This window comes from Odontesthes bonariensis, chromosome 13, assembly GCF_027942865.1.
Source record: "Odontesthes bonariensis isolate fOdoBon6 chromosome 13, fOdoBon6.hap1, whole genome shotgun sequence".
NCBI classification, from domain to species: Eukaryota; Metazoa; Chordata; class Actinopteri; order Atheriniformes; family Atherinopsidae; genus Odontesthes; species Odontesthes bonariensis.
In genome coordinates, this window is record NC_134518.1 from 30,435,331 (window position 1) to 30,461,993 (window position 26,663).

Here is a 26,663-nt window from a genome sequence, read left to right on the forward strand (position 1 = left end):
GGAATTTGCTCCGGGGCTACAGTAGGGGTGGGTATTGGCAAAGAAGTCACGATTCGATTCGAATCACGATTCACATGCCACGATGCGATTCTATCACGATGCATCACGATACTTGAATTATTGCGATGCATCGCGATGCATTGCGATATTTTCACTGAACATACTTAAAAAAAAAATACAGCCATTACCAGTGGCTGACTGGCTGTGTATGATCTGGATAGTGTCTTCAATTGATACATAACTCAAAGCAAATCAATTCATAACTGTATTTATTGAAACAACTTTTGGAGGTATTGCCATTAAAACAAATATTACTGGACACAAATATTACTATTACTGGACACACTCATCACAAAAAGTGCATAGGATTTATAAAACTTAAAATAATAAAATAGGGATGATCAGTACAGACAAAAAAAGTGCATAGGCTTTATACAACTATAAAAAATATATACATATATTGCAAACATCCCTTGCAGCGAAATGCATCAATTGCATGTGTCCTATCATTAAAGGCATAAAAAAAAAAAAAAATTTTTTTTTTTTTTTTTTTTAAATAATCGATACTTGGCGTCCAGAATCGATGCAGTAGATCGCGAAAATTAGAATCGCAATGCATCGTCATGACGATTATTTTGCACACCCCTAGGCTACAGCTTTTTGCTGTACGGGTCTGGCTTGCTAGGCTAGTCTTTTCACCCACTTTAGGTCAAAGAAAATAATCTTTGGGTATTTTCTTTGGCAAATTTAAGGAGGTTCTGGGTGCAATTAAACTCCCAGCTGCAAATCCAAATAGTGCTAATAATCATCAACTTTACTGTAGAAAACTTTATTTCTAGGTTGTGATATTTTTTGTTCCGTCTTTCTTTTTATCTATTTCTATCTTTTTTTCATTTCTATCAATAAATGGAAAAAGAGCTTCGTTCACTTTACCTTTATGGGATAAAATGAATCATCACCTTTTGTCAACATCTCCTTTCTATAGCAGCTTTTGATGTCAATGTCCAATATAGAAAATGATGTTGCAGAATAAAAGAGATAGAGTTTTCACATTTTAATGATTTTAAATATTAAGATTAAGATGACCAATATTCAACAAGAAATTACTGTAATGACTACTTTATATGCTCATACATTTGCTTGTAAATTAAAACTCTTAAATATAGGTTCATGCAACTTTAAGCTTTTTTTTTTTAATGCATGCTGGAAGATTTAAGATGTTGTTGCACAAAGAATTTTTTTCTCAAACGTCAACTGTAGCTACTGTATGCTATCTGACTAAGGTCAGTGACACTGTTTACCAGCAGATGCATGTCAGGATAGGTTTTCAGGAAAAGGTGTATGTGAATCGCTTTTACATTTAGTTAGATTCAAAACATTCTGTGATCAATCTTCTCTGCTTAGTTTATAAAAATAATAAAGTTTGAAGCAGAAACTGAGTAGCCTGGATAGTTACGTTGAATATCCTAGAAAAGTGTTTAACTGGTAACGTGAATGCATGTTATTTATCCAGATAACTCAATGTATAGAGGTCTCTGTGCTGTTGTTGGGTAGACTTTAAATCCAGGATGATTTGCTAGTACTTTGGTGACACCAGCTGGAGAACTTGAGGTGCTGCAACTATATCCAATAGTGCCATAAGTGAAGCTTTTCGAAAAATATGCTGGACATAAATACAACAACTTACAAATAATTATTTCAAAAGTTTCACAACGGTATCTGTATTCTTTCTAAAACAAATGTAAAAAAAATTCTTAAAGTCTCTATATTTTACACTTTAAAAATAGTTTGACAGCGATTTAGCCCACTTTTCAAATTGAGAAAGAGTAAATGTAAATATCTTACACATGAAAAGTAATTCCAATAATTATGAATGTCATCATTAGTGCATTTGTATGATTTCAAAATAATATTCCCTTTGTAAACTCTGGATAATTTTGAAATAGGCTCATAAATCTACCATGTGACGTAACTCATCAGGTCACTGATTAGTTTTTCCTGCTCTGCGATGACGTTGCACGTAGCGACGCATGCGGTGACCAAAGTAAAGATGGCGGACTTGTCGGGGACCGAGCTGTCAGAAGAGAAAGAAGCTGAAATTGAGCTAAGGAAAAGACTGAAAAGACCATGGGACGATTTGCACAGGTCGGGCAAGATTGGGATAACTACGGAGCTGCCAGAGACGCTTGGATTTTACGACATAAGCGCTGTCAGGAGGGAGCAGAGGGAGGAGCGGGAGCAGCGGGAGCTTTCAGCAGGTAACCGCCAGGTCTCCCCAACTGACGTTAATCCACAGCTGCAACCGTTAAACGTCTTTGAGGTTTTAATCTGTCTTTTTAAACTTTGCATTTGCATTGTCGCTCCCGTGACTTAACAAATACAACGTTTTTGTAGGTGTAAGTAGTGTTCAGTTTAAATTAGCTGCAAAACCCCAGCGAGTTAACGTTTGTGTAGTGTAACAGCTGTGAGCTTGTTTACAGTCAGTGCTAGCCTCGTTAACTAGCTAATAATGAACCGGCCGTTGCTTTTTTTTTAACCCAAAACACACAATTTAGCCATTCTACATAGCAAGTAACTGATCCTATCTTTTATCGGTGTGATAATGTTGAGCATTAGTTCACACGGCTTAATATTGGCTTCTGTGTGTGCTCAAAGTTTGCCAGTACCATAAGTAACCGTAGTGGTTTCACACCAGTGTGTTGACTTATGATCCTGTCCAGGTGTTAATCTCATTCCGACACCCTTCAGATTCTGTCTGTTGGCGATTTCTTTCAATTTTTTTTTTATCTCTGCCACCCAAAAGAGTAGCCTCACACAGTATTCAGACTGCATTGCAATTCAGAAGAAGACTCCACAGGTGAATGGGGCAGAATTCTTACACATTGCACCGTATTCCACTGGATATCACAATAAACTGACCCTAATAGGTGTCTTACATTACAAAGGGGATTTAGAATATAGATGTTTTGTAAAATGACTTGCACTTTATTTGAAGCCTCTTTCCATAAGAATACATTTTAACTACTATATATAACAATAATACCTCTACAATTAAAACATATTTTGCCTGCTTCCTGAAATATTAAGTTTTGATGTAGAAATCGACCATTGTTGAGGTGAATATTCACTGGTACTACAGTGAGATATTATAACACATCAAGAAAGTGGTTAAAAGGGACCAAAATTAAAGTATGTATTATTTTAGGCTGCACACACTCCCTTAACCCTGTTTGACTTGTACAGTCTTTATCTTGTAAATGGGTACATCAGATATCAGGCAAACACAGTTGAATAAATACACAACAGTATAAAGTACGACTAAAGTTCACTGTGGTTTAGAGAACATGCTGATTAGAACAATAAAGACATTTTACAGTTGAAGTACAGATGCATGGCCCTGCCCTGGACTCCATTCAGTGGGATTATGAACTGCCTTTGCAGTCCAGGTGTGCTCATACCCCAACAGTCAACCCAATTTAACCCAATATGTTTCAGTTCTGTATGCAACACCAAAACTGTTGCAAGTTGAGACAATGTTTTAATGTAGATCACAGCATGTCAATAAACTCATCTCTGTCCTCGGTACATGAGCCATGACGTGTTTGACATGTTCTAACTGGCTGAAGTGTTAAAAAAATCACTAAATACGTGGACACTTAGAGCAGACAGTTTCTGTTTGCTCTGCATAGTTCTTCATAATAGATATTCTCTTATTGTTGGTTAAGAGTGTCCTTTTTTTGGCTTTTAATGATGTACATAAAGAGCTGAAATGCTAAGATTATTTGTTGATTATTTGTTCAGAAAAGCAACTGAACCATTTAAAGTTTTATTTGACAGCAAACTGAATAGACCAGTTGTTGAAATAATTAGCTTCTATTGTAATTGTCAGATTTGTTGTTAATGAAAATATTTAGCTACAATCATAGCTTCATTTACTCAGCTACAGCGAGTTGTTGAAGTTTTATAACAGACTGTACTTTTCTTAAGGATAATCGCATAAACCTCCTGAAACTAAATATCACAAAGAAATGGAATAAGCATGTTCAGCTTGAAATAAGAAAAGTCTTCATAACTCTGAGAACTTTCCTCCTCTTTCACTTCATTGTAACACTCATAATATTGGAGTCTCATTGTGTTGACAGCTCCAATCGCTGCAGATAATGGCTTTGTGGTAACACTGTCGCTGTTGTTCCAGATCCGTCGCTGACACGCTTCATTTGCGCAGAACTCACCAGAGGTTACTTCCTGGAACACAATGAGGCAAAGTACACCGAGCGCAGGGAGAGAGTTTACACATGCATGCGTATTCCCAAGGAGCTGGAGAAGGTAACGTACAGTGAAGGCCGCCAACTCTTGCCCTCTGTTCTCTTCAGCTATCTCCATCTGGTTGCTGTTTTTTCCCAGCAGAAAACAGAAGGCACATTATCATTTTACAGACTGTTAACCTGGAGCTGCTACAAAGCGCATCACTCCTAAACTTTACAGAGCCACTGAATGTCCTGCACTAACCCTCAATACACCGTTTACTTGGAAAATATATAAACCCCACACTTTTCTTTTGACTATTTAGTCATTTAGCAAGTAAACACACTAAACATATGTCAGATGTAATTGTACAAGTTATCACTCAGATCATAGTGTGGCCTGGTAGGGTTGGATTTGTAACACTTATTGATTTAGTCATTGTTTAAAAATTATTTTGACTGAATAATACATCATATTTAGTAATTATAGTGTTAATATGAATTGATACTGAAAATACAGCAAAAGTCTTATTTGAACAATGACCCTTACTGTTCTTTATATATATTTTTGTTGTTCTTCATGTTAGCCACCAGGTGGCACTATTGAAACATAAAACTTAAGGTCATTTTGAGTGCATCAGCTGCTTTTTTTTCCGGAATCTCATGTTTTAATTTGACCATATCTAATCTGTTATTTTTCTTCTTTACATAAAAAACAGTTTTTTGAATAAGCAGCTCAATATAGTTGCGCAGTCTCATGAGACCGTCCTCTGCATTTGCACGCATGAAGGCCTTAATTCACAGTTTTCAGAGTCAAGGGGGCCCGCTGTGAGCAGGGGTACGTTCTAACAGGCACAGAGCAACATGAACCTGGCTGAATTTTATTTTCCTTGGGTAAATCAGGGGAATGTGTGTAAATATAAAAGGCCTCAATGACGGTGCTATTTTAAACAGTCGCCAACTTCAGGGTACCTGACAAGGCTTCATCACAAGTTACACAAAATCCACCAATGAGGGACAAACCCTCCCACCAGATTCCACCAATACTCCTGGCCTACATATTTATCTTCTTGGAGGAAAAATTCAGATGAAATCAGACAGCTTAAATGCAATTCTTCTATAAGCCAAAATAAAATGACAAAGTAATGGCTCATCATGTATGGGAAACTGTGAAGGTATGTGCCTGCTGTATGACTGGCTTTAGGTCAAATATTTCTTTTATTTTGCATCACATCTGATTGTTAATATTCACTTTGCTTTTCCCTCTGTGGAAAAGAGACAGAGGATGTGGAAGTCATTTTTTTCAGCTCAAATTCACGAGGAGCCTCCCACTTTGGCTTTTTTTTAGAGGTTTTTGTGTCTGCTTAGCAAACTGTATTGACGCTGACAACTTTTTGACTTTGGGGTGTTGTTGTGTGACTGTTTCAGCTGATGATCTTCGGTTTCTTTCTCTGTGCGGACGCCTTCCTTTATGTGTTCACTCTACTGCCCCTGAGGGTCCTGCTGGCGCTGCTCCGCCTCCTCACTCTGCCGTGCTGTGGATTCAGGTCAGAGCTCAAACACAAACTCTCATAATGTATTCTCTGTGTAGCAAAACTTTTAAATGCTCTGTATTAGATTTTGCTTGACAGTTGGATGGAAATACAGCTGTTTTCAGGCGGCATAAAGACTTATTAACCAAACTCACACCCCCGTGATCATATCGGCTTCCAGTCTAAATTTATGTGACAAAAGTTTTGCAAAGTGCTGTGTATAAATACACAAATACATGATTGATATGATCCTATAATTTGTGTTCATATTGTTTTGTTCTTTGTTTGATGAGCATGACTTTTGCCCTGCCTCCTTACATATTCTTTTTGAATATTGAGACAGTACTTTTGAGCCTAACCTTGGTTATTTTATCTCCTTTATTCAACCAGGTAAAGCTTATTTTTGCAACACCAAACTCAAACGTGTGTGTGTGTGTGTGTGTGTGTGTGTGTGTGTGTGTGTGTGTGTGTGTGTGTGTGTGTGTGTGTGTGTGTGTGAAAAGATCTTGACAAAGTGTCTACACTTCCTCTCTTCCAGCATGCTCACTTGTTTTTAATAGATAATAAAAGCAAAGAAAAAAATAGTAGTTGGTAATAATAGTCCGTTTTAAATGTTCTGATCATTGAGGGGTATAGCATGAAATGATCCAGCAAATTTACAAATATGTGTATTATGTACCCTGACGCCCCCCCAGTGGGTGCTCCGTCCTCTACCGCCCGCCTCACCCTCTGCCTGACTCTCCCCTTACCTTCCTCCCCCTGCAGGGCGCGCACGTGCCCCTACTGCAGAAGAAGCAGGTACGCTCCCACGAGCCTATTGCGGCTTGGTAAACATGATCACTGTCCTGAAGTGGCCCCCCATATCAATTCACCAGTCTCCATTCATCTCCATTTTGTGTATTAATATGACATCACATTCCAGTCTTCAGAACCGCCATGTTGGACCCACATAAGTATAGTTTTTCAAAACAATTCCAGGGAATATTTGCTGGGCTTGCTCGGTCATTGACATTACCGTGGTGTCTGTCAGTAGCTGCATAGTCTCAAGCTGGAGGGCTGATTATTGTACAGCTCTTTAGAGCCGTCTGTGGGAGTTTATTCTCTTTTCCTTTTCATATCCCCAACTGCTCTACCAGAGCAAAGCACTTTTGTTGCTCTCTTGCCAGCTTTCCTAACAAGAATCAGTGGTCGAGCTTTTGCTTCTTCTGGCTCTGGCTCTAAACTTGTTGTTTAAGCCTTATAAAGTGTGAATTGGACGCTGTGACGGCTACTTGGAACGCAGCACACTGCTGACTGCTCTCAGACATAATATTCGTGTGTGTCATAGAGATGGTGACAACTGCTTTGTAGGGACTTGAACAGTCGGCTGCAGCAGCAGCAGCTTTGGATCCAGCGAGCTGTGTGCTCAGAATGAATTGCTGTGTGAGGAGGTTTCTCTGTGTCAGCGCCTTGACCACCTGAATACTAAAACTGCTTTATACCTGCACAGGCTATGAAGAGAAAAGTGATGAATGTGGTAAAACCTGAAGTAAAGTCAGTCAGCAGTAACTGTTCAAAGTTATTTATTGATTAGAAATCAAAATCTATGTATTTAATTTATTTTTCTTTGTAGTTCAGGTAATTATTTGCAGATAAAAAATTACAGCAAATAATAGCCATAATATCGGTGTCCTATTATCTTCTTTTACTCTCATTAAATGTCTCATTTTATTTCTTGGAAGATTGCAACACAGACCAAATAATTATTCTAGCTAAAGTACACTTATGTTCATCTTTATTAAATCATTAAACATTGAGCACTGAATTTAAAAGAGGAAAAAAAAAAATTGCAGTCAGAGAAAATGAACATTGCAAGTGAACAATACTCACTGCATTTTAAGCATAAGCTATCGTATCTTACCAAAACTTTTTATGGTGATACAATTCCCCATGTGACCACTGGATGGAGCCAAAGCCTCATGAAATCAAACCACAAAAAAATCATCATTAGAAAAGAAACCTTTTTGCTATTTTAGCACCATTTTTTTTTTCACGATCTTCTCATTTGGGATGTGAATAGCTATAAGGGAAAACAGTATGGGTTATTAGCCTTTATGGAAGTGCAATATGTGAGGACAATCAATCTTTTATATCATGGGGAAAAAAAAGCCCAGATGTTCATCCCAAGCCTTCCCTTCACCGATTTACACTCAGCTGTGCACTGATTCAAAAACAGTGAGATGCATGATTAAGTTGATTCACACATCGTCTGAATTCAGGCCTTTATTCCTCCCACAGTCTGCAGGCAGCTCCTGTAGTGGTTAAGATCTGTACTCATCCAACCTCCCAACACCACCCTTCTTATACATTTTTTTTTCTTTCATTTTGTAATTAATCATCTGCCGCTCAAGTTAATGAAGGTAATAATGATCGCTGTTAGAGTAGTTGATAGTTGTCATGCTGTGTTTTGTGGTGAGACAGTCGAGTATCGTAGTTTGTAATGATTTAGTGGAAGGTCGTGTTTAGTGTTTATGAAATCATGTTAAACGTGTATAATTTTAAGCACAACAGTCGTAATTAAGAACGGCATTTTGTTGCAGCCAACGGCAAGACAGTTGGGCTCAGTCATGCTTCAGTAATAAAATCAGTAGCTGCTTTTTCTTTGTGAAAAGCATAAAGTTAAAGTTTGGATTTATATTTTCAGCAAGCAGCCCATGTGATGAGAGAGAAAAGTCATTTAGTGGTTAGGCATGCTTGCACACATATAGCCACTCATATTTGACATGGAAAATATGCAGGAAGTGTTAGAATTAAGCTCTCTTCAGCTCTTCCCAGCTGCCCCTGTCATAGTTGGGGAATAAGTAAACAGTCATATGGATTTGTCAGTCCTTTTCATAACATGCTCCAAAGCTGCAACTCCCAGCCACAGCTATTAATAATGAAAGCTGGACATGTTTGACACCATTTATTAACCTTAAAAGTTATATTTTCCGGTTACTGTGTATTTTCTCATTCTTTTTTTTTTTAGACATTACTGTGCAAAATGGTAAACCCATCTTTATAACAAACATGTCCATAAAACCCAGTCACACAGGAATACTCTGAATGCACTGTAGTCTGTTTGATGGATAGAAACAACATTGTTTTAATCTCTTGCATGTAGTTTAAACTGAGAGACGCACGGCAGAAACATACAGTAGTCGTATAAAAGATATAAATATTCTGAATGATATAAACATGATAAAAAAGAGATACTATCTTTAATATTTCATACAGTAGTTCTTGTGTTATCACCTCTTGTTATCACCTTTTGTATAATTTCCATCTTATTTTGAACAGAAATGAATAATTTTCCCCTGTGTGTGTTGTCCTGCTGCGTCTGTCATGAGATGAAAATCAGATCACTCAAAGCTTGAATAACTAGGGGTAATAAGCGATGCTGGTCTGGTAGAAATCTCTCTTTTCCCTCTTGACTTGGCATATTTGGCCTCCATGTCTGCCAGAGAAGCAAAGCCTTGGTGATGTCAAGCTTGGAAAATAAATGTGTGCATGTGATGATGCTGCAAATGCTTGTAAAAGGCTTCATGTTCATTCCAAACAAGAAAATGTGTATTTGTCAGCACACATCACATCTCGGTGTAAGTCACATTTAAGTGTTTACTCGTGTGCATGTTAAGTAGTGCAAGGTAACAGCCTGTGTCTCAGCATGGGAAAATGCATTCAGAAACACACCAATGGACTGAACAGTTGCTTGAGTCTTCATGTCGGTACTGATACTAAAGGCTGATCTGTGTGTGTGTATGTTTGTGTGTGTGATCAGCGGCTCACGGCTGCTGCAGCCAGCACAGGTGTGTGATATGCTGAAGGGCCTGATCCTGGTGCTGTGCTTCTCCATGATGCATTACGTGGATTACTCCATGATGTATCATCTGATCAGAGGACAGTCTGTTATCAAACTCTATATCATCTACAACATGTTGGAGGTACCCCACACATCACACACTCATCTGACAAACTTCTGCTAAATCCCTTCACGTACCACTATGATACTTTTTCAGTCACTATTCTCATGTATCATGTGTGCAGTATTCAGGAAGTCACAGCTGCTTCTTCATCTTGCAAAGATGTTCCAACAGAAGCAGACTAAATCCAAATTTACAGTCAACCGGGTTTTCACTTTTGTGTGCATGTTCCAAGTTTTTTAATACAACCTACAGTATAATTTGACCTTTAATCTACACAACTGGATAAATCTTGACCCCAGCTTCCTTTGTTTAGCCTTCCCTTATCCCCCCCTAGGGTTTCCAATGCCTTCCCTCACAATAAATGTAGCATTTCGTCTGATTGGTATGAACAGGTGGTGTATATGTCCAGGACAATTCAAACTGCACCGAGGGCAAGTGCTCCACAAATGCTACAGAAAGTAGAGATGCTCTGAGATTCTACATTTAGTGCATGTTACTTAATCTCAGACATCGGCTCCAGAAAAACGTGTTAAACCAAAGTTAACCTTTGTTATGGATGTGTTATGGGTTTGGACATCATTCTACAGTTATAAAACAGAGTTCACTGTACAACAATTTAACAAAATCTCGAGGAAAGAGTACAAGTAAAAATATTTAGACGTAATTATTGTCATTCATCACATCTAATGTGTTTGTGGACAAATTTTGTAAGGTATATAATAGTATGTATTTGAAGGGGTGGATATGATGGGCCGTAATATATTTATCAGCTTTCTTCTTAAAATATAAACGACAGGGTGCAGTGTTATTGTTGACAAAATGGCATTTATTCCAAGAAACAAGATTTAATTCTGATTGTGTGAAAATAAAAGATGAAATGGGCTGCGGAATGTGATCTGCTTTTCAGATGAATTCAACACATTGTATTGTGCATTATGTCACACCACATGTACTTTTCCATCTTCTGAGAATAACAAATGCCACAAGCAGACTGTAGTTGTCGCTGCCTCTGTTGTTGGTGTGATTGAATGAAGCTGTGAGGCACATTCATGAAAAAGGGACCTATAGCTGAATGCCATTGTTTCGACACACAAATGAAACCATTAATGTTTCATATGCCATGTCTGACATCTTCTTGAATTAACTTAAGATTCCACCTTCCTCTTTAAGGTTGCAGATCGCCTCTTCTCTTCCTTTGGTCAAGACATCCTGGATGCTCTTTACTGGACGGCGACAGAACCCAAAGAACGAAAAAGAGACAATATAGGAGTCATCCCTCACTTTTTCATGGCCGTTTTTTACGTCTGTATCCTTCCAATGAGAACTCGGTGTTAATGGTGTTAAGTTTAAACACATTTTTGGAAGTAAATTTCTTTTCTCTTCTATTTTTGCTCTGGTTGAAATGAAGTGTAATGAGTTAAGGTATAAACAAAACCTCAGTAACTATCTGATGCCCAATGTAGGAAGTGTGGAGACCACACTGCTAAAGTTTGTGCATGATTGCACAATACTGTGTCAACATATCAGAGGCAGAGGACTCTGTTGGAGAATATCTAAAAAGAAAAACTGCTTATCATAATCACAGGATTAAGTATACTGCTTTAATCAGAGGTAATCTGTTTGTTAAGTTTCTGAAGTAAGTTTTAATGGGGTGGAGTTCAGTGATGAAGCTGTTTTCCTCAGTATTTCTTCCTCAGTCCTTCATTCCATCCTCATCATGGTCCAAGCCTCCACTCTCAATGTCGCCTTCAATTCACACAACAAGTCTCTGCTTACCATCATGATGTCCAACAATGTCAGTACACACACACACACACACACACACGCGCGCGCAAACACTTTGGTATGTGTATGTAAAGCACATTGTTTTAATGGAGAACACAAACCTGCTGACAAACAACATCGCACTAAAAGTATTTGCATGCTGATGAAACGTTGCTGCTGTAAAACAATAGTCAGTCCTTTTGTTTTCTTCATAACAATTCTGATCACGTTTCTTAATTTTGCTGTTTTCTCAAATACAGTTTGTGGAGATCAAAGGAAGTGTGTTCAAGAAATTTGAGAAGAACAACTTATTCCAAATGTCAAACAGTGGTAAGATATTTCTCAGCTCTTTCATCAGTCTCAAAATTTACTCCACAAAATTCCTTATCGAGGATAATTATTTGTAATGGAGAACGTTTTGAATCTTCTGCGAAGAATATTGTTTTTTCTGACAGCTAAAGCTAAAAGGGGGAAAAAAAAGGATGTTCAAGTGTCCTTTTAAGTCCCCTGCATATCTTTTTTAGTTTAGTTTAGTTTATTTGTTTATTTCATTCATCAAAATTTAAAACAAAACAAAAAAGAAAAGAAAATAAACAATAATGCAAATGCTGAATGAAAGGGGGCAGAAAGAAGCAAACTTATGTTGTCTACCCCTTTTTTTTCAATAATCATTTTACAGATTAAATTATGATAAGTGTCCAAGCAGAAAATAAATATTGCTACTCTAAAACATTACTAACAGATTTATGATGTACATTTTAACACTAAACTAAACTCATCATCCTGTCATAGATGATTAACTGGGGGTCATTCCTTACAGCAAAAAGTTCAGCAGTAACATTATGACTACTCTAGTTAGTTAGCTGGATGTGTAACAGTATTTTATTCTTAACCAAACTGGAATAAGAAATAAATCAAGCATAAAGATATTTAAAGAAATGAAGGCTTAATTAGTTTTCTAAAGGTGCTCCGATCATTCAGGCACAGACTGCTATTAGCTGACATTGTCCTAAATAAATGGTGGTGGCTGATTTTTATTATTTTAAATGAAGAGTAAAGCAGCAAACAAACAAAGCTTATTAGAAGGTAATGTGAGTACTGAACTGGGATTAAGTCAAGTCACTAGTTTTCATTTTGATCTATTGAGGCTTCATATCCAGTCAGATCACAGACACACACTGACACGAGAGTAAATAATGTAAACAAATGGACCTTGAGCTCACCTGATCATGTCAGCAACACAAGCAGCAGGCAGATGTTGCGGCGGAGATAACTTCAACCCATGAATCGTCTGTCAAGTAATGATGCATTCAGTGTTATTGTGGATCAATTACTATTTGGTATTATATGCTCATTAAAGGCTTAGTTTGTTTTTATTGTTTCTTTTTGCTATATCACTTGTGGCCTGTGAACAAATTCTTCATGGCCTGGTGGTTTGCAACTAAGCAACAACAAAATGAAACCACATAAACTGGGTAAAATAAGCCCACAGGGAAAGGCTTTCATTTTATCGCCTCGGTATAATCAAATGAGTGGGGAAGACGATAAGCCTCAATCAGCTGCCGTTCACTTACATCTTGGGACACTTCCTGTGTATGCTAATCGTTAGCCCTCATTAGCATGCTGTTATCTGCAAAGGGAATAGAATGCCAAACATTTACAGCTGCAAATAGCTGAGTGCAGACCTTGTTGTAACTCAGTAGTTGAGCATTATTAACTTGAATTTAAATTTTAATAAGTACAGGACAGGAAGTACAGATATGTAAGCTTTTGGTTAATCAAATACCTGACATGCTGTGGTATTGTGGACCATTTGTAGGGGTCTCAGTGTTAATACTGGGAGACTTGCTTGAAGAGCATTGCAGGAGCTGATTAACCACGGCTTGTACCAGGAGATGGGTGGCATCCTGACTTAGATACAACCTGTTTTTTTAAGATGTAGATTGCAAAGAGAAGGACAATAAATATTACACCCAGGTGTTTTTCAACTTTTGTAAGGGAGATGGTTAAAGACGTGATTTTTATGTTGATATTGTGTTGGATAGAATGATTGGCTGGGGTGACCAGTAGTACTGTCTTAGAGAGGGTTAGTTCCACCTGGTTTTGGTTTATTGGTGTGGATGTGTGAGACAGATGAGCTGAAACTCTTGCTGAAACCATAGGGTCATCTATTAGGAATGATAGGTTCAGTTGGGTGCCATCTGGATAGTAGTGAAATGAGAAGCCACAAGAGTGCATAAGCAGGTGTAAGAGGGTGTTGTATATAGCAAATAGCCTTGGGGCACCCAACAGAGAGGTAATGGCATGTAGAAGTTTGTCCCACCATGACAGCTTGGAACAACTCCCAGTGTGCTCCAATTCAAACCAGTGCCTGAAATGAGCATCTCAGAAGTGAAGACAGTGCTGCAGAAAACTGTTTAATAAAAACAGTTTTCTTTGATATTTTTTTTTTTTTATATCAATTGGAGCGCAACTGATAAATGTTATTTTACACCTTAAATAAGTGTTGACTAAAAGCTCAACAGGATGACACAAAGACAGCTGTTTTTGAACTGAAGCTCTTTTAATTACAACGTACTCTCTGGTTTCAGGTTTCTCAATAACTGGGATTTTGTAATATCATCTTTGTTCATTTCGTCCCGTAGATATCAAAGAGCGGTTCACCGGCTATGTTCTCCTGCTCATTGTTTGTCTCAGGAATATGGAACAGTTCTCATGGAATCCAGGTAATCATCTGTTTTCTATCTCTCCAGTTTTAAACACATGTGTGAATTGCACTGGCACTGTTTATCGTGAAGTATTGTAAAAATTGATATTATCAAAGTACCAGCGCTAAGGCCTGTGCATGCAATCATAAAAACTTCAGCCAGATACGCTGAGCAGCTCCTTTCTTACTGTTCCAGCTGACCCACAGCCGCACCTTGGGGAGTTTCTCCCTCTTGCAAATCATAGATTTCTGTATGACAGCTATCTGAAAACTGTCAGCTCCAACTGCCAGCCTCAAACACTGACGAACTGTCACTGACAGACGTGGCCTGTCAGCTCAAATCTAACACTGATGTATAGCAGCAGAGCTGAAGCTTCTTTTTACTAAATAGTTACACAAACCACAGAAGAACTGAAGAAAGCAACTGCTTAAATTACTAAATACTAAACATCTTAATTTAATCCACTTCAACTCATGTTTTTCCCTTTTTTATCATAATGTATTTTCGGATGCACAGTTGTACGCTATTTTATGACATTAAATAAAATCTCTCCTAATAATTGATACTGCAGCAGTATAATTTCCCTTTGAGATTAATGAAGTAGTATTAATTTGTGTTGAATTGAATATACAGCCTGATTAATCCACAATGACCAGATAACTTGATACTGAAGAGTGGCGTTAAGTTGCAGCCCAAATTGTTGCTGCAACTTCGTAGCAATCCTGTGTGAAGCTTACTCATGTGGTGTGCAGAAAGTCCAGCATATCCACTCAAGCCTTACCTAACTTGTGCACCCTCTCAGTAATCTACCTAAAAAGTTCTAAAACTATCTGTCTTTTTTCCCTCAGAGCACCTGTGGGTGTTGTTACCCGACGTCTTCATGGTCGTCACATCTGAAGTTGCAGTTGACATCATTAAACATGCTTTCATCACAAAATTCAACGACATCCCTGCAGATGTAAGATTCAAACCTGCTGCTCCCTAATTGATCAATGTTTTTTTTTTGTTCAGCACAACACATGTATAGTACGATGCTATATGTCTTTCAGGTGTACAGCGAATACAGAGCCAGTCTGGCCTTTGATCTTGTCAGCAGTCGACAGAAAAATGTAAGCAGTCTTTTAAATCCCCAACATTAAAGGGATATGCCACCCCCAGGCCAAATTAACTGTATCCCCGCATTCCCGAGACATAAATAAGTGTGTGGGAGCGTTTTCCTGGCGACCCAGGCATTGTCCGAATCTCACAGCACTGACCACTGCTTGGTTGCGCGTAATACATACATGCTAGCGTCGCCAGCGTCGCCACTCGAAATATTTCGCCCAACGTGAATTAATTTACTTGATTTACCTTCTAATTACTGTGTGAGTGGTGTACTTACACATCGAGTGCAAATGACTGTGTAAATCTGGGGGAGATTCCCAATGATGTAGCGGGGAGTGTGCTTCGGCTGTGTTTTCTGCACCGGAAACTAGTTCCCCAACCGACATGAGCAAACCAAGCCTTACGTGTAGATTTACACAGTCATTTGCACTCGATGTGAAAGTACACCACTCACACAGTAATTAGAAGGTAAATCAAGTAAATTAATTCACGTTGGGCGAAATATTTTGATTGGCGACGCTAGCATGTATGTATTACACGCTACCAAGCAGTGGTCAGTGCTGTGAGATTCGGACAATGTCTGGGTCGCCAGGAAAACACTCCCACACACTTATTTATGTCTCGGGAATGCGGGGATACACTTAATTTGGCCTGGGGGTGGCGTATCCCTTTAAACTTAAACAGCACCAAGCCCACACAGCTTATAGATTCTGTTTTGTTAATTTGCAGTAATTTGTATTTGTCACTGTGTAGGCTTACACCGACTACAGTGACTCAGTGGCACGGAGGATGGGCTTCATTCCTCTGCCGTTAGCTGTTCTGGTAAGAGACTGCGGTTTATTGCTCTGCAGGAACGAAATGCAAGAAAAAAAGTTTAGAACTTCAGAAGTCCCAAAATGAGTCTAACGCCACAAGCTGAAAAAAGATGCTTATTTCAATATTTCTCAATTTAGATGTTTCCCCCTCTAAAGTGAAAAAGTAACATTTTTGTTTCTTTTTAATTCGACAGCTTATCCGAGTGGTGATGAGTTCAGTGAAGGTGCAGGGAGCACTGTCGTGCACGTGTGTGTTCCTCTTTTATCTCGGGTAAGCTTTTAACTTTGTAATACTAGTATTTTAGTGTGAATTTTTTGTTGCAGATGCTTCCCGACATCCAAACCGAGTGAGCTCTTCACCCTCACCTTACTGTGCTTATTGTACTGAACACTCATATTTTAACCTCACTGTGGAAAGTAAAGTTAAGATCATCAGCTGAAACAGATTTCTGTTGTACGTAATCATATTATCTAGTGATGAGATGTGTTCCCTTTCCTTGTTTAACTTACAGGTCAGAATCTATATATTTAGAATATTTCATTCTATTGAATATTTTAACACTTAATTTTTTTTTAATTGTTATTATTATTATTATCATTATTATTATTATTATTTCCAATAAAAATTGATTTATTTTTACTTTTTGTTTAAGATAAAGTCATGCTGTATTAATGCCATGAAAGCACACTAACACATGAAGACGCTGTCTGCACACGCATTCAGATTCAGATGCACACAGTTGCATAAGCGTTAACACTGTGTCCTCCCATTCTCCCTGCGATATGCTGCTGATAGCTTCATTCAGTCTATTTTGCTGGATCCCACTTGTCTCGTACCATTGGCGAATTCCCCTCGGGGTGAAGAACACAGCATTGTCATCTCTAGTGCCATTTCTTGCCTTCCCTATCCCCTGATTTAAAAATAGCTCTGGCTTGAACATACCGCTGTGCCTCGGCAAAGATTCAGCTGACACGGTCTCAGTTCCAAACATCCTGCCACATCCACTCGTCAGAGTCAGTCGGGACATTACAGGAATGTCCACAAACACGGAAGAATGCTGCACATCCTAGTGTGAGTTAAAGGTGGGGTAGGGGTTCTTTTTCTGGAGCATTTTTTTACATATTGCTTGAAATACTCTTCATACCCCCATTGCAACCAATTAATTAAAAGTTTTGACACAAAAATGAAAAGTTTTAGTGGCCTCTAGAACGTACAATCTAGGAAAAACACTATCCAATCATACTGAACGGACCGTTAACGATGATTGGATTCTGATGCGTCTATCAAGCTGCAATCTGCTCCTCCTTCCCCCTGTGCACGTACCCTTCTTCGTGAACGAATTACGCGTGCCCAGAAGCTTGGCAGGAAGCTAAACTAGAGCCAGCTTGGCTAGCACCTAGCATTATTAAAGGTATAGTTGGCATAATAAATACGGCAACGATCGATGCTTGCTGTCAGAACAGCGCTCGTGCACCTTTGTGCTCGTGAACGAGCATTGCGCGTTCATGTTCTCTAGAGGCGTGGCTTCGGGGGGAAAGTGAAGAAAAGGGTTGGGACTTTTGACCTGTGTATTTTCAAAATGCAGCTTCGCTGGACTCAAAATCCAGGATCTCCTACCCTACCTTTAAGGTTTGAACATTGGTAACTGAAAGCAGGTGATACATGGGATTCATTAGAGCTGTAGCCCCTAAAAAGTTATCAACACTGTTATAACTTTTTATGGATTTTATGGCAGGCGGATGGGTCAAGATAATCATTCTAATTAAGCTGCTGTATTAAAAAACAAAAAGATCAAACATTAACCTGGATTGCAGGCAGGAAAATAAACATTTTATTTGACTGCATGAAACAATATTAAATGTTTAATGCCAATGCTCAGTGATAATCAATAATGTAAAAAAATAAAATAAAGCTGCCACCAACTACAATAGAGAACTCTCACCTTTAACAGAATTTTGTAACTTTGAGAAGAAAGTGGACTTGCCTTGATCATTTTGAATGAATACAACTCGCAGGTTCCTCTCTGCTGTGCTTCAGCTCTGCATCCCTGCAGATGAGGCTGTCATGCATGCACAGCGTGGTGAGAATACCAGCTGTAGCAGTGGCAGTGATTGACACTAGCTGGAGTGTCAATCTCCTCCTGACTTCACTCAGGCATGGTGGTGGATTCTTGTAAATCTCTTCTAGGGGACCCAGAGGAACCAGATTTGTTCACATTGTGTTAGTCTTGTGTATCACAGTCATATAGTGACATTTTTAGCTAATCTGATTACCAAGTTCTTTCTTTTTAAAGAAAGAAGGAAAAAAAAAAGTTTCATTCATAGGTTTTCAACTCAAACTTTAAAAATAATTTCCTTCACTACTGCTCCCTTCCTCCCTCTTTCTTTAGGTTGGTAACTCTGAAAGTGTTGAACAGTATTGTGCTGCTGGGGAAGTCGTGTGTTTATGTCAAGAGAGCCAACATGGAGGACAAACTGTTTGAGAAGTCTTCGACTGCTCCATCCTCCTCTGTAAAGAGCCCCAGCAAAGCTGACCTTGCCAGATGTACTACACCTTCAGGTAAACCACACACAACCACACCTAAGTAGCAAAAAAGCATTACTGTTGCAGTAACTAATAATCTTGTTTGCAAGCAGATCAGTTACAGTTCAATTCAGTCAAATGAGAGTAACATAAGTGTCTGTATGTGTTTGTTTATTTGTCCATTATTAATTTTAGTGCCTGTGATGTTGCTCAATGAAAGCATTGAGAAATTCAAATGATTCTTAAAACCTTCGCTGTATGTGGTTATCAGTAGAATTCAGACATAACTTTAATTTCATTGCACTCCTTTTCTATGGAGTGGACACATTTTAAATGTCTACACTCAAGCTAGCGGGAAAAATGCATTTCAGACAAGGTTTGGATTGAACTTCGCTTACAGTTCATGCATCGACCTAGGCTGGTAAACACTGAGCATTCACAGTAGAACCAAAGTAATACAGAGTAATCACATTTCTGTTGCAGAACTGTTTACATAAATTCATTAATAAAAATCTGTTTAACTTTAAATGCGGAGTATGTCACCAAAGACCCCCGTCCTTAACACCGTCTAATCACATAATTGGAACAGATTTGTTGGTGGAAAACACGGGTTGACCTTATTTTAAGGGGGAGTGTTTCCAATCAGTCGATGTAATTATACAATCATCTCAGTTTGATTACCCCATTTCACTTTCACAAATTAAATTGTCTGCATCTATCAGGGATTAAACTGCCAGGTCCTTGAATATTACAGTTCACTTTTATGACTGTGTATATAGGTGTCTGGTTTTATAAATAGATTATAGTATTTCTCATCTTTATTGTAGTCAAATGTTATTTTTTTTTCCACATTTATTAGATGCTACTGTAAAAGTTGAAATGTTGAATGCACAAACCTGCACAAAAAAGTACTTTTTAAGAGCAGCATATCAGTTTAAATTTTTTTTATTTTAAAAGCTTTATGCATCTGTCTCTACAGTCATGAGAGCAAATGCTACTAATTGTCAGTTTTCTGCCTGCAGTTCTCTCTTGACTTGCATCATCAAGTAAGCACATATACATGACGCACAGAATTATTGTGTTAGTCAATCTGATCAAACACTTCTTCCAGCAATGATATTTGCACATTAACCTCCTCATTAACATTCATGTCTTGACAAGTTGTGACACCGGGCCTGTACCTACAGTAACACACAGTGACATCTGGAGGTGGCCTCATCTCCCTGTCAGTCTGTAGCCGAACCCCTGCAGATATTTCCTCCTGTTCCACACATCCATCTCCTGCACGGGGCGAGGAGCTTTAAAATTATAAAGATCCTGGTGTCCTCACACATCCAAACTCGTACTAATGCTTGTTCCCGAGCTGCAGCTTTATGACTTAAGACCACCTGTCCAAGCATATAGAGTATAATGATAACTACTTTGAGGTTGTGGGAAATTCTCCCTCTGCTTCCCACATATTTAGTTTCTGGGATTTGAACTATCGACCGTAAATACCACACTCACTGCTGTTACTGAATTACTTTGGTGTTTCCTCACACAACTGCTGCCTTACTTGGTTCACTGCACTGTAGCGTTGACACGTTATTAATTAATATTTACCTCGAAAATAGTAGGGCACCACCTCTTTTATTTTAATTTGTTACGTTACAGTCCAAAGAGGAAGACTGTTTAAAATCTTGCAATCCTAGTATGTTATTTTAAGAATCAGTCTCATTCTGAGTCGTGCGTCCTATTTGGATTGGTAACCGGCTTTAGTAACTGTCTGTGACACTCTTAAGTGGCTTAACATAAACATTTATTCAACATTGCACAGGTATATAGGGGTATAAACAATTGATAAAGAGACAGAAATTAGAATTATTGGGGAAACCAAAAAAAAGGGTAATAGGGAAGAAAGGAGCAGGCCATTAACAGGGTTACCTATCAAAAATGTGACTAAATCTGGTTCATAACACGGATATTGTGCCAACAGTCTTCTGCCCGCGTAGGTCTGTTCATTCGTCGCTTCCAGAGAAAGTTTTCACTTTATCCACGGTTTCAAAAGATCTCAAACCAGCACCTTACTTTGTCGTAGAGTATCGTGGTTATTTACAAGGTGAGCGTCAGTCCTTGGAGACCACGTTTCCTTGGTTACCAGCGGCTGGGCGTCGTTGTTGGAGACCACGTTTCCTTGGTTACCAGCGGCTGGGCGTCGTTGTTGGAGACCACGTTTCCTTGGTGACCGGCTGGGTGACGTTTAGTCGGCTGTTCTTCTTGGGCCGGGCGGTGTGATTTAGCAAACACTCGCGTGTATCGGACCAGACTTTTATAAAAAAAAGGAAGTCTAAAAAAAATTGGGAATTAATAGTTACGGAGAAAAACAAGAGGTGAGCTAAGAGCAAACGATAAGACAAGAGAGAGGTCAAAAATTGTAAGCATAAGCTTAGGGGACAAAGGGAGTGGTCAAGGCTTGGAGGACCACAGGGAGGTCCCAGAGTTGCGGATTTTGAGAGTAAGCAGTAAGAGCGAGCTAAGAGGGGGAAGATGGTAGATATGAGAGAGAGAATCTCTGGTGCGCTCGGGTTTTAAACTCGAGGTCACATGTCAGCTTTCGTCCAATCAGAGTTCAGCTGGCTTTTGACCCAAGGGAAAAAAGGGGGGTTGACCATGCTGAATTCATGAGACAAAAAGGGGGGATTCTGCTCCTTTCTTATACCGTATTTAACCCATATGACAGTGATTTTAGACAATATAATGTTCTTAACAGACAATAATGTCACATAAAAGCAGGCATAAACACAAATATGAGCATGAAACACTTATTAGCATACAATACTTCATATTATCATGACAAAAATGGTAATGACAACTTTGCTTGCTGTTAATTTAGAATGATCTGCAGCTGTTTGAGTAATACCTGTGGAATTAAACCCTATTAGGTTATGCTTTGCACATAATGAGAACATTAACATCCGTAGTTGAAATTGTCCATGGTTGTTTAGGCTGATATATTGAAAAGTGTCCGTTATCCATGTCCTTTGGGGGGCACTGTGGCTCCACGAGAGGGATCCCTTTTAAATCCAATTTTCATAATTTGCTAATTGAAGAAGGTACAAGAATGGCGAATGTTTCAAAATGATCTGTAGGTTTGTCCAGTAATGATTTTCACACTTTCAGTCTACGGAAAGCGAGGTTTATAGTGGAATTTTCACTCTCTGAAAATAGGGAAGTGTGGCATTCCTTCAGGTTGGACCAGCAGGACATTTGAGGCTACATCTGCTCTCTTATCAGGAGGTGTCCTACATAATTTATTATTCGTAGCTGGTCTGGGGGAGAGAAGACTCGGAAACAAAGAACCCCATTTAGTTGGTCTCACATCTGGCTCCGTTATCTCCTTTGAGCTGATCCGTTGAGAGGGTCGTAAAGAGGGTACGTTTCTTGATGTCAAGAAAGGTTGGATCTTTATGTAAACATCTCTGTGCTCTGTCTTTCCTGAGAGCACGCTACATATCCCCCACTTGATTTGGAGGTGTCCTGGGGAGATCTCGGAATCACGGAGGAGTAATCCCAGTGGTCTCAGGTCCAAGAGGCTGAGGTGTTCTCTGAGGTGGTTGTGTTGGCTTTTCCTATCTTGTAGTACTATTTTACTGTAAGACTTATGGAATTAGAAAAACATATAAAAAGATATAACGAATTTAACTACGCTTTCTTAAGGGACTATAGTCGTAGCCTGAAACTAATGTCTAACCTATCTTCTAGCTAATTCTTTAAAAAAAGGGTAAATGGACTAAGTAACAAAGAAAAATCAAAAAGGGGCAGAGGTGACAGAAAAGTTGGCTTAGAGTTATACTTCATTCGCTAGTTCGTGGACTGCAAGGGAATATATGACTCGGGGTTCTTCCGATTCTGTCTCCTCATCAAAAGTCACTAGATCGGTGGTGTTTTTGTCCTGATCTGGCTTCTTACGTTTGTTACGTCTCGTGGTCCATTTGAGTAGGTTAATTTGGCCCTGGAGGGCGTTAGCGCGTCGAGAATATAGGTACGCGATTCCGAAGGTGAGGAGGTAGCCTAGGGCAACCATAGTCGCGGTTACTGTGTCGGGGCCTGACCATGAGTAGGATATAGTTGGTCGGGGAGGTTTGTTGCTGGAGGTTATTTCTTTCAGCACGTTCTCTATGGGACTGACGTCAATGGTTTTAAAACCTTCAAATTGGAGTTGAGTGACCGTGTCTGCCTCAAGCTCCAGGGATTGCTTTGAGTAGAAATCGGAGATTTCTATTTCCCCGTCGTATTGGTCAGGATTAAGGTGGTAAAGGGCCAGGTCTCCTATGTGAAGGATTGCGCCTTCAGGAACTGTGACCCACAATGTGCGGTTTGGTAGTTCCATTTTGGTAGACGTGTCGTGTTGATCGTAACTAATAGTGGCGGTCTTCGCTGGAGTGTTAACCAACCAGCGACTTCCCACAGTTTCTGCTTGGGTGTTAGTTACTTGGTATTTTGGTGTGAGAGTTGTTTGGCACTGGGAGTCTTCGGTGAGAAGTTTAAGTCCACAGAGGCCCCCAGTGTCGTCTCTAACGAATGGTTTGCTGGGGCAGAGATAATGAATGTCTCTGGTAAGGGTGCACATTTTTAAATTGGGCGCGAGGTAGAGATCTGGAGAACTATCGTGGTACGCTACCACTGTTGGTGTGTGCACTTTAACGTGGGTTTCACCTTTCCAGATTCCTACGTTGATGACGTCTTTTAGTCGGTAGATGTTGTCGAGGGTAACTATGGGAAGATTAATGAGGAAGGCTATTTCGCGGCCTTCGGGATTTACGTGAATGGGGACTGCGCTGCCTAATGTATAAGCTAGATGTGCTTGCAAGGGGTTAACAATTTCTCTAGTGGCCGTGGACAGAATGTCCTGTACTACGGCTAGCGACACTAGGTACGGAGGGATTTTTCCCATAGCTAGAGTATCAACGGAGGAGCTAACATCTCTTATCAGATCAGACATGAGCATAGTTACCAGCTGTGTGTGAGCATAATCAACCTTTAAAACTCCCAGCAGTGTGTCTTCTGCTGCGACTGTCTTCATCAGGGTTTCACTATGGGAGTTCAAAACCAAGACCGTGCCTTCCACAGTTTTGGTCACCGTGCTGAGCTGTCCTCTCTGCAAGTCTAGTTGCTGTTGGATGCCCGGGATTTCACCCTGCAACTCACCCATATGACGCTTTATCGCGGCAATGTTTACGGCATTCACGGCTGACGCCCCCAAACTGAATAGGGAGCCGACGGCGGATGCGGCTGCCAGTAGTCCCCCAATGAAGCGTTTCTCCCTTCTGTTCGCCCCACTCAGTTCTGATTGAGTGATGGTGAACTTCTGGAGTTGTTGCAACATATGGGTGATGTCTACCTCCGCATGAGTGATGACTTCTCTCTTCCACCGAGCGCCGGCCCACGAAGTCAGTTTGGCGGAGCTAGGCACGTTCCTCGTGCACAGCACACTAGGACTGAACCGGACATACACCTTCTGGGTGTGTAGCCGGCAGTTGGTGATCAGGAGTCCGGGTTGTTCCATTAGAACAATTCCGGAGTCTGGTCCGGGTTCAACGATCTCAGTCCAAGTGGGAATAGTTGCCAGTCCCATCGTCGCAAGTATGAGCCAGAGTGTCATCATCCTGGTGAAAAACAGTGATGGATATTAGGGCTTATTTCAAATTGATACACTTTTGGTTGGACGGAGGTTAGAGTTGGCTAGTTCACCCCCACTTGCAGTTAGTGTGTTAGTAGCTTTTATTAGACAGGCAGTCGGATCGGGAAGACGGACTTTAGTTTGAACTATTCTGGTTTTGCCTATTTTGATTTTAGTTCCTTGCTAATAATATTGTTTAGGAGGGAGCTCTGTGTTCTTTTCTTTTATCGTTTTGTTAAGGCTTTTGCTCCCCCCCTTGTGGATCTCGGTTTTATGGGTTTGCTGAGACCTGATTGTCCTCAGCGGGTCCCCTAAAGCTTTTATGTGGTCTAATTTGGTTTCTGTGGACCCATTTGGACTTGGCTTCTTTCTGTCCTTGGCTGATTTTTATCTGATACACCACTGGTGACAGTTTTTCGGTGATCAGGTGGGGTCCTGTCCATCGAGGAAGGAACTTTTTGGCCAGCTTTCCAACCTTGTGACTCGTCTGTTCACCGGTTTTGGTGAAGTTGTAGTACCAGACCTTGTCCCCCACTTGGAGTTCCTCCTGTGAGGCTTTTTGGTCATAATAGCTCTTTCTTCCCTCGACCGATTTTTCCAGGTGTTTCTGAGCGAATGCAAAGGTTACCTGTAGGTGTCTGCTGAGGTCCTTCATGTACTGGTGAGTGGTGTACGCTGTTGCTACACTGGCTTCACCTGGTTGGTAGAGCAGATGCAGTGGCATTGTCATCTGTCTGCCTGTCATCATTTCAAACGGGGAGATTCCCGTTGCTTCGTGTGGTGTTGCTCTGATGGCCATTAAGACCAACGGCAATTTTACATCCCAATCTCGTTGGTTGGATGCAACGTACTTCTTGAGTATGTTCACCACAGTTCGGTTGGCTCGCTCTACTTGACCTGAGGCTCGCGGGTGATAACTGATGTGAAAGTTTGCTTTCACACCCAGAGCTTGCCACAACTGTTGCATGACTTCTGCCGTGAAGTGTGTTCCTCTGTCTGAGTTGACACGACTCGGAAGGCCGAATCTTGAGAACACATGGTTCATGAGCAGGTAGGCGGTAGTTTCAGCTGTATCGTTTGCAGCTGGTAGGCATTCTACCCATTTGGTGAATGCACATGTAACCGTGAGGAAGTATTTGTTGCCTCTGGTTGATTTGGTGAGAGGTCCCACCCAGTCAATTTGGAGGTCTGACCATGGGAATGAGATGCCTCTCCTCTGCAACGGAGCTCGGTGTATCGGGTTTGTCGGCTGAAACTGGCAACACACAAGGCATCCTTTGATGTAGTCGGCTACATCTTTTCTCATTTTTGGCCAGTATGCCACTTGTTTTAACGCGCTGTATGTTGCTTTGACACCTTTGTGTCCAGCCGCGGGAAGGTCGTGTGCGTGCACAAGCATCACCCCCCTTTGGTTTCGAGGGACCACGAACGCAGGTGAAGAGAGTGCGTCGGAAACATGAACTAAGACACCTTTGACCAACCGCAGGGCTGATCGAGTGGCAAAGAGTTTCCTTAAATCAGGGATGTTATTGAGGTCAGACTCAGAGGGTGTGTTTGAGCCGTCAGACACGAACAACACCATTTTATTGATGGCAGGGTCGAGCGATTGAAGGGTGACCAGATCAGTGTTGGTGAACGCTGGTTCCACTGACACTGATCCATCGTTAGATGTCTGGGCGGGAGGGTTCGTTTTGGAACGCGTCACCACACAGACCTGTGGTTCGGAGGAGTCCGCGGTGGCTGCGGTTAGCCACGAGGGATCCAGTGACCAGGGGATGCCATGCATCGCTCCCTGTTTTGCCAATGAATCAGTTAGATCGTTCAGTTCTTTGTCTTGCCCCGGTACACGTGAGTGGCCTCTGACCTTTTTCCAGTAGATCTGCATGTTGTTGGACTCAATGGCGTGGTTACATGCCAGGAACAATTCTTTATTTTTCACAGGTTTTCTGCTGGAAGTCAGGAAACCATTGCGTTTCCACGTGGCAAGGTGGCAAGAGAAACTGAGACGAGCGTAGTTTGAATCAGTACAAATCAATAAGTCTTTCACACCTTTTTCTGCAGCGAGTTGTACCGTGATCAGGACACTTGCCACTTCTGCGTATTGGGACGACTGTGAACCAAGCTGGAAGCTTTGAGGTTCATAGGGGTTGTTCTGGAGCCAAACGACGCCTGCACCTGCTCGTGTAACCGTGTCATGATGAAAAGAGCACCCATCTACATACGCAGTAGTCATGTTTTTACACACGTTTTCATCGTAGTAGTGATGGTGGGGGTTGGTTACAGGTGAGGGTTTATCTGTAATTGCGCAGAGTGGAGGTGTATCTGCAGTGCAGTTCTGACATGCAGCAAGATCGGTGCCGAGAGGGCTC

General features: G+C 40.4%; 1 protein-coding gene across 2 annotated transcripts in view; it reads left to right on the top strand.

Annotated features, from left to right (window-relative positions):
- The first annotated feature begins 2,028 nt into the window (after nt 1-2,028).
- tapt1a (transmembrane anterior posterior transformation 1a) overlaps nt 2,029-26,663 on the top strand; it is a 39,057-nt gene continuing 14,422 nt past the window's right edge. The window contains exons 1-14 of one of the 2 annotated variants that reach the window (XM_075481909.1): nt 2,029-2,258; nt 4,196-4,326; nt 5,673-5,791; nt 6,542-6,574; nt 9,576-9,738; nt 10,891-11,026; nt 11,418-11,515; nt 11,745-11,814; nt 14,130-14,210; nt 15,041-15,150; nt 15,242-15,301; nt 16,050-16,118; nt 16,306-16,382; nt 18,502-18,671. In XM_075481909.1, the coding sequence (XP_075338024.1) occupies nt 2,051-2,258; nt 4,196-4,326; nt 5,673-5,791; nt 6,542-6,574; nt 9,576-9,738; nt 10,891-11,026; nt 11,418-11,515; nt 11,745-11,814; nt 14,130-14,210; nt 15,041-15,150; nt 15,242-15,301; nt 16,050-16,118; nt 16,306-16,382; nt 18,502-18,671 (1,525 nt within the window). In that variant the 5' untranslated portion in view covers nt 2,029-2,050. The remainder of the gene's footprint in view (nt 2,259-4,195; nt 4,327-5,672; nt 5,792-6,541; nt 6,575-9,575; nt 9,739-10,890; nt 11,027-11,417; nt 11,516-11,744; nt 11,815-14,129; nt 14,211-15,040; nt 15,151-15,241; nt 15,302-16,049; nt 16,119-16,305; nt 16,383-18,501; nt 18,672-26,663) is intronic. The other variant, XM_075481910.1, reaches the window with a different exon arrangement.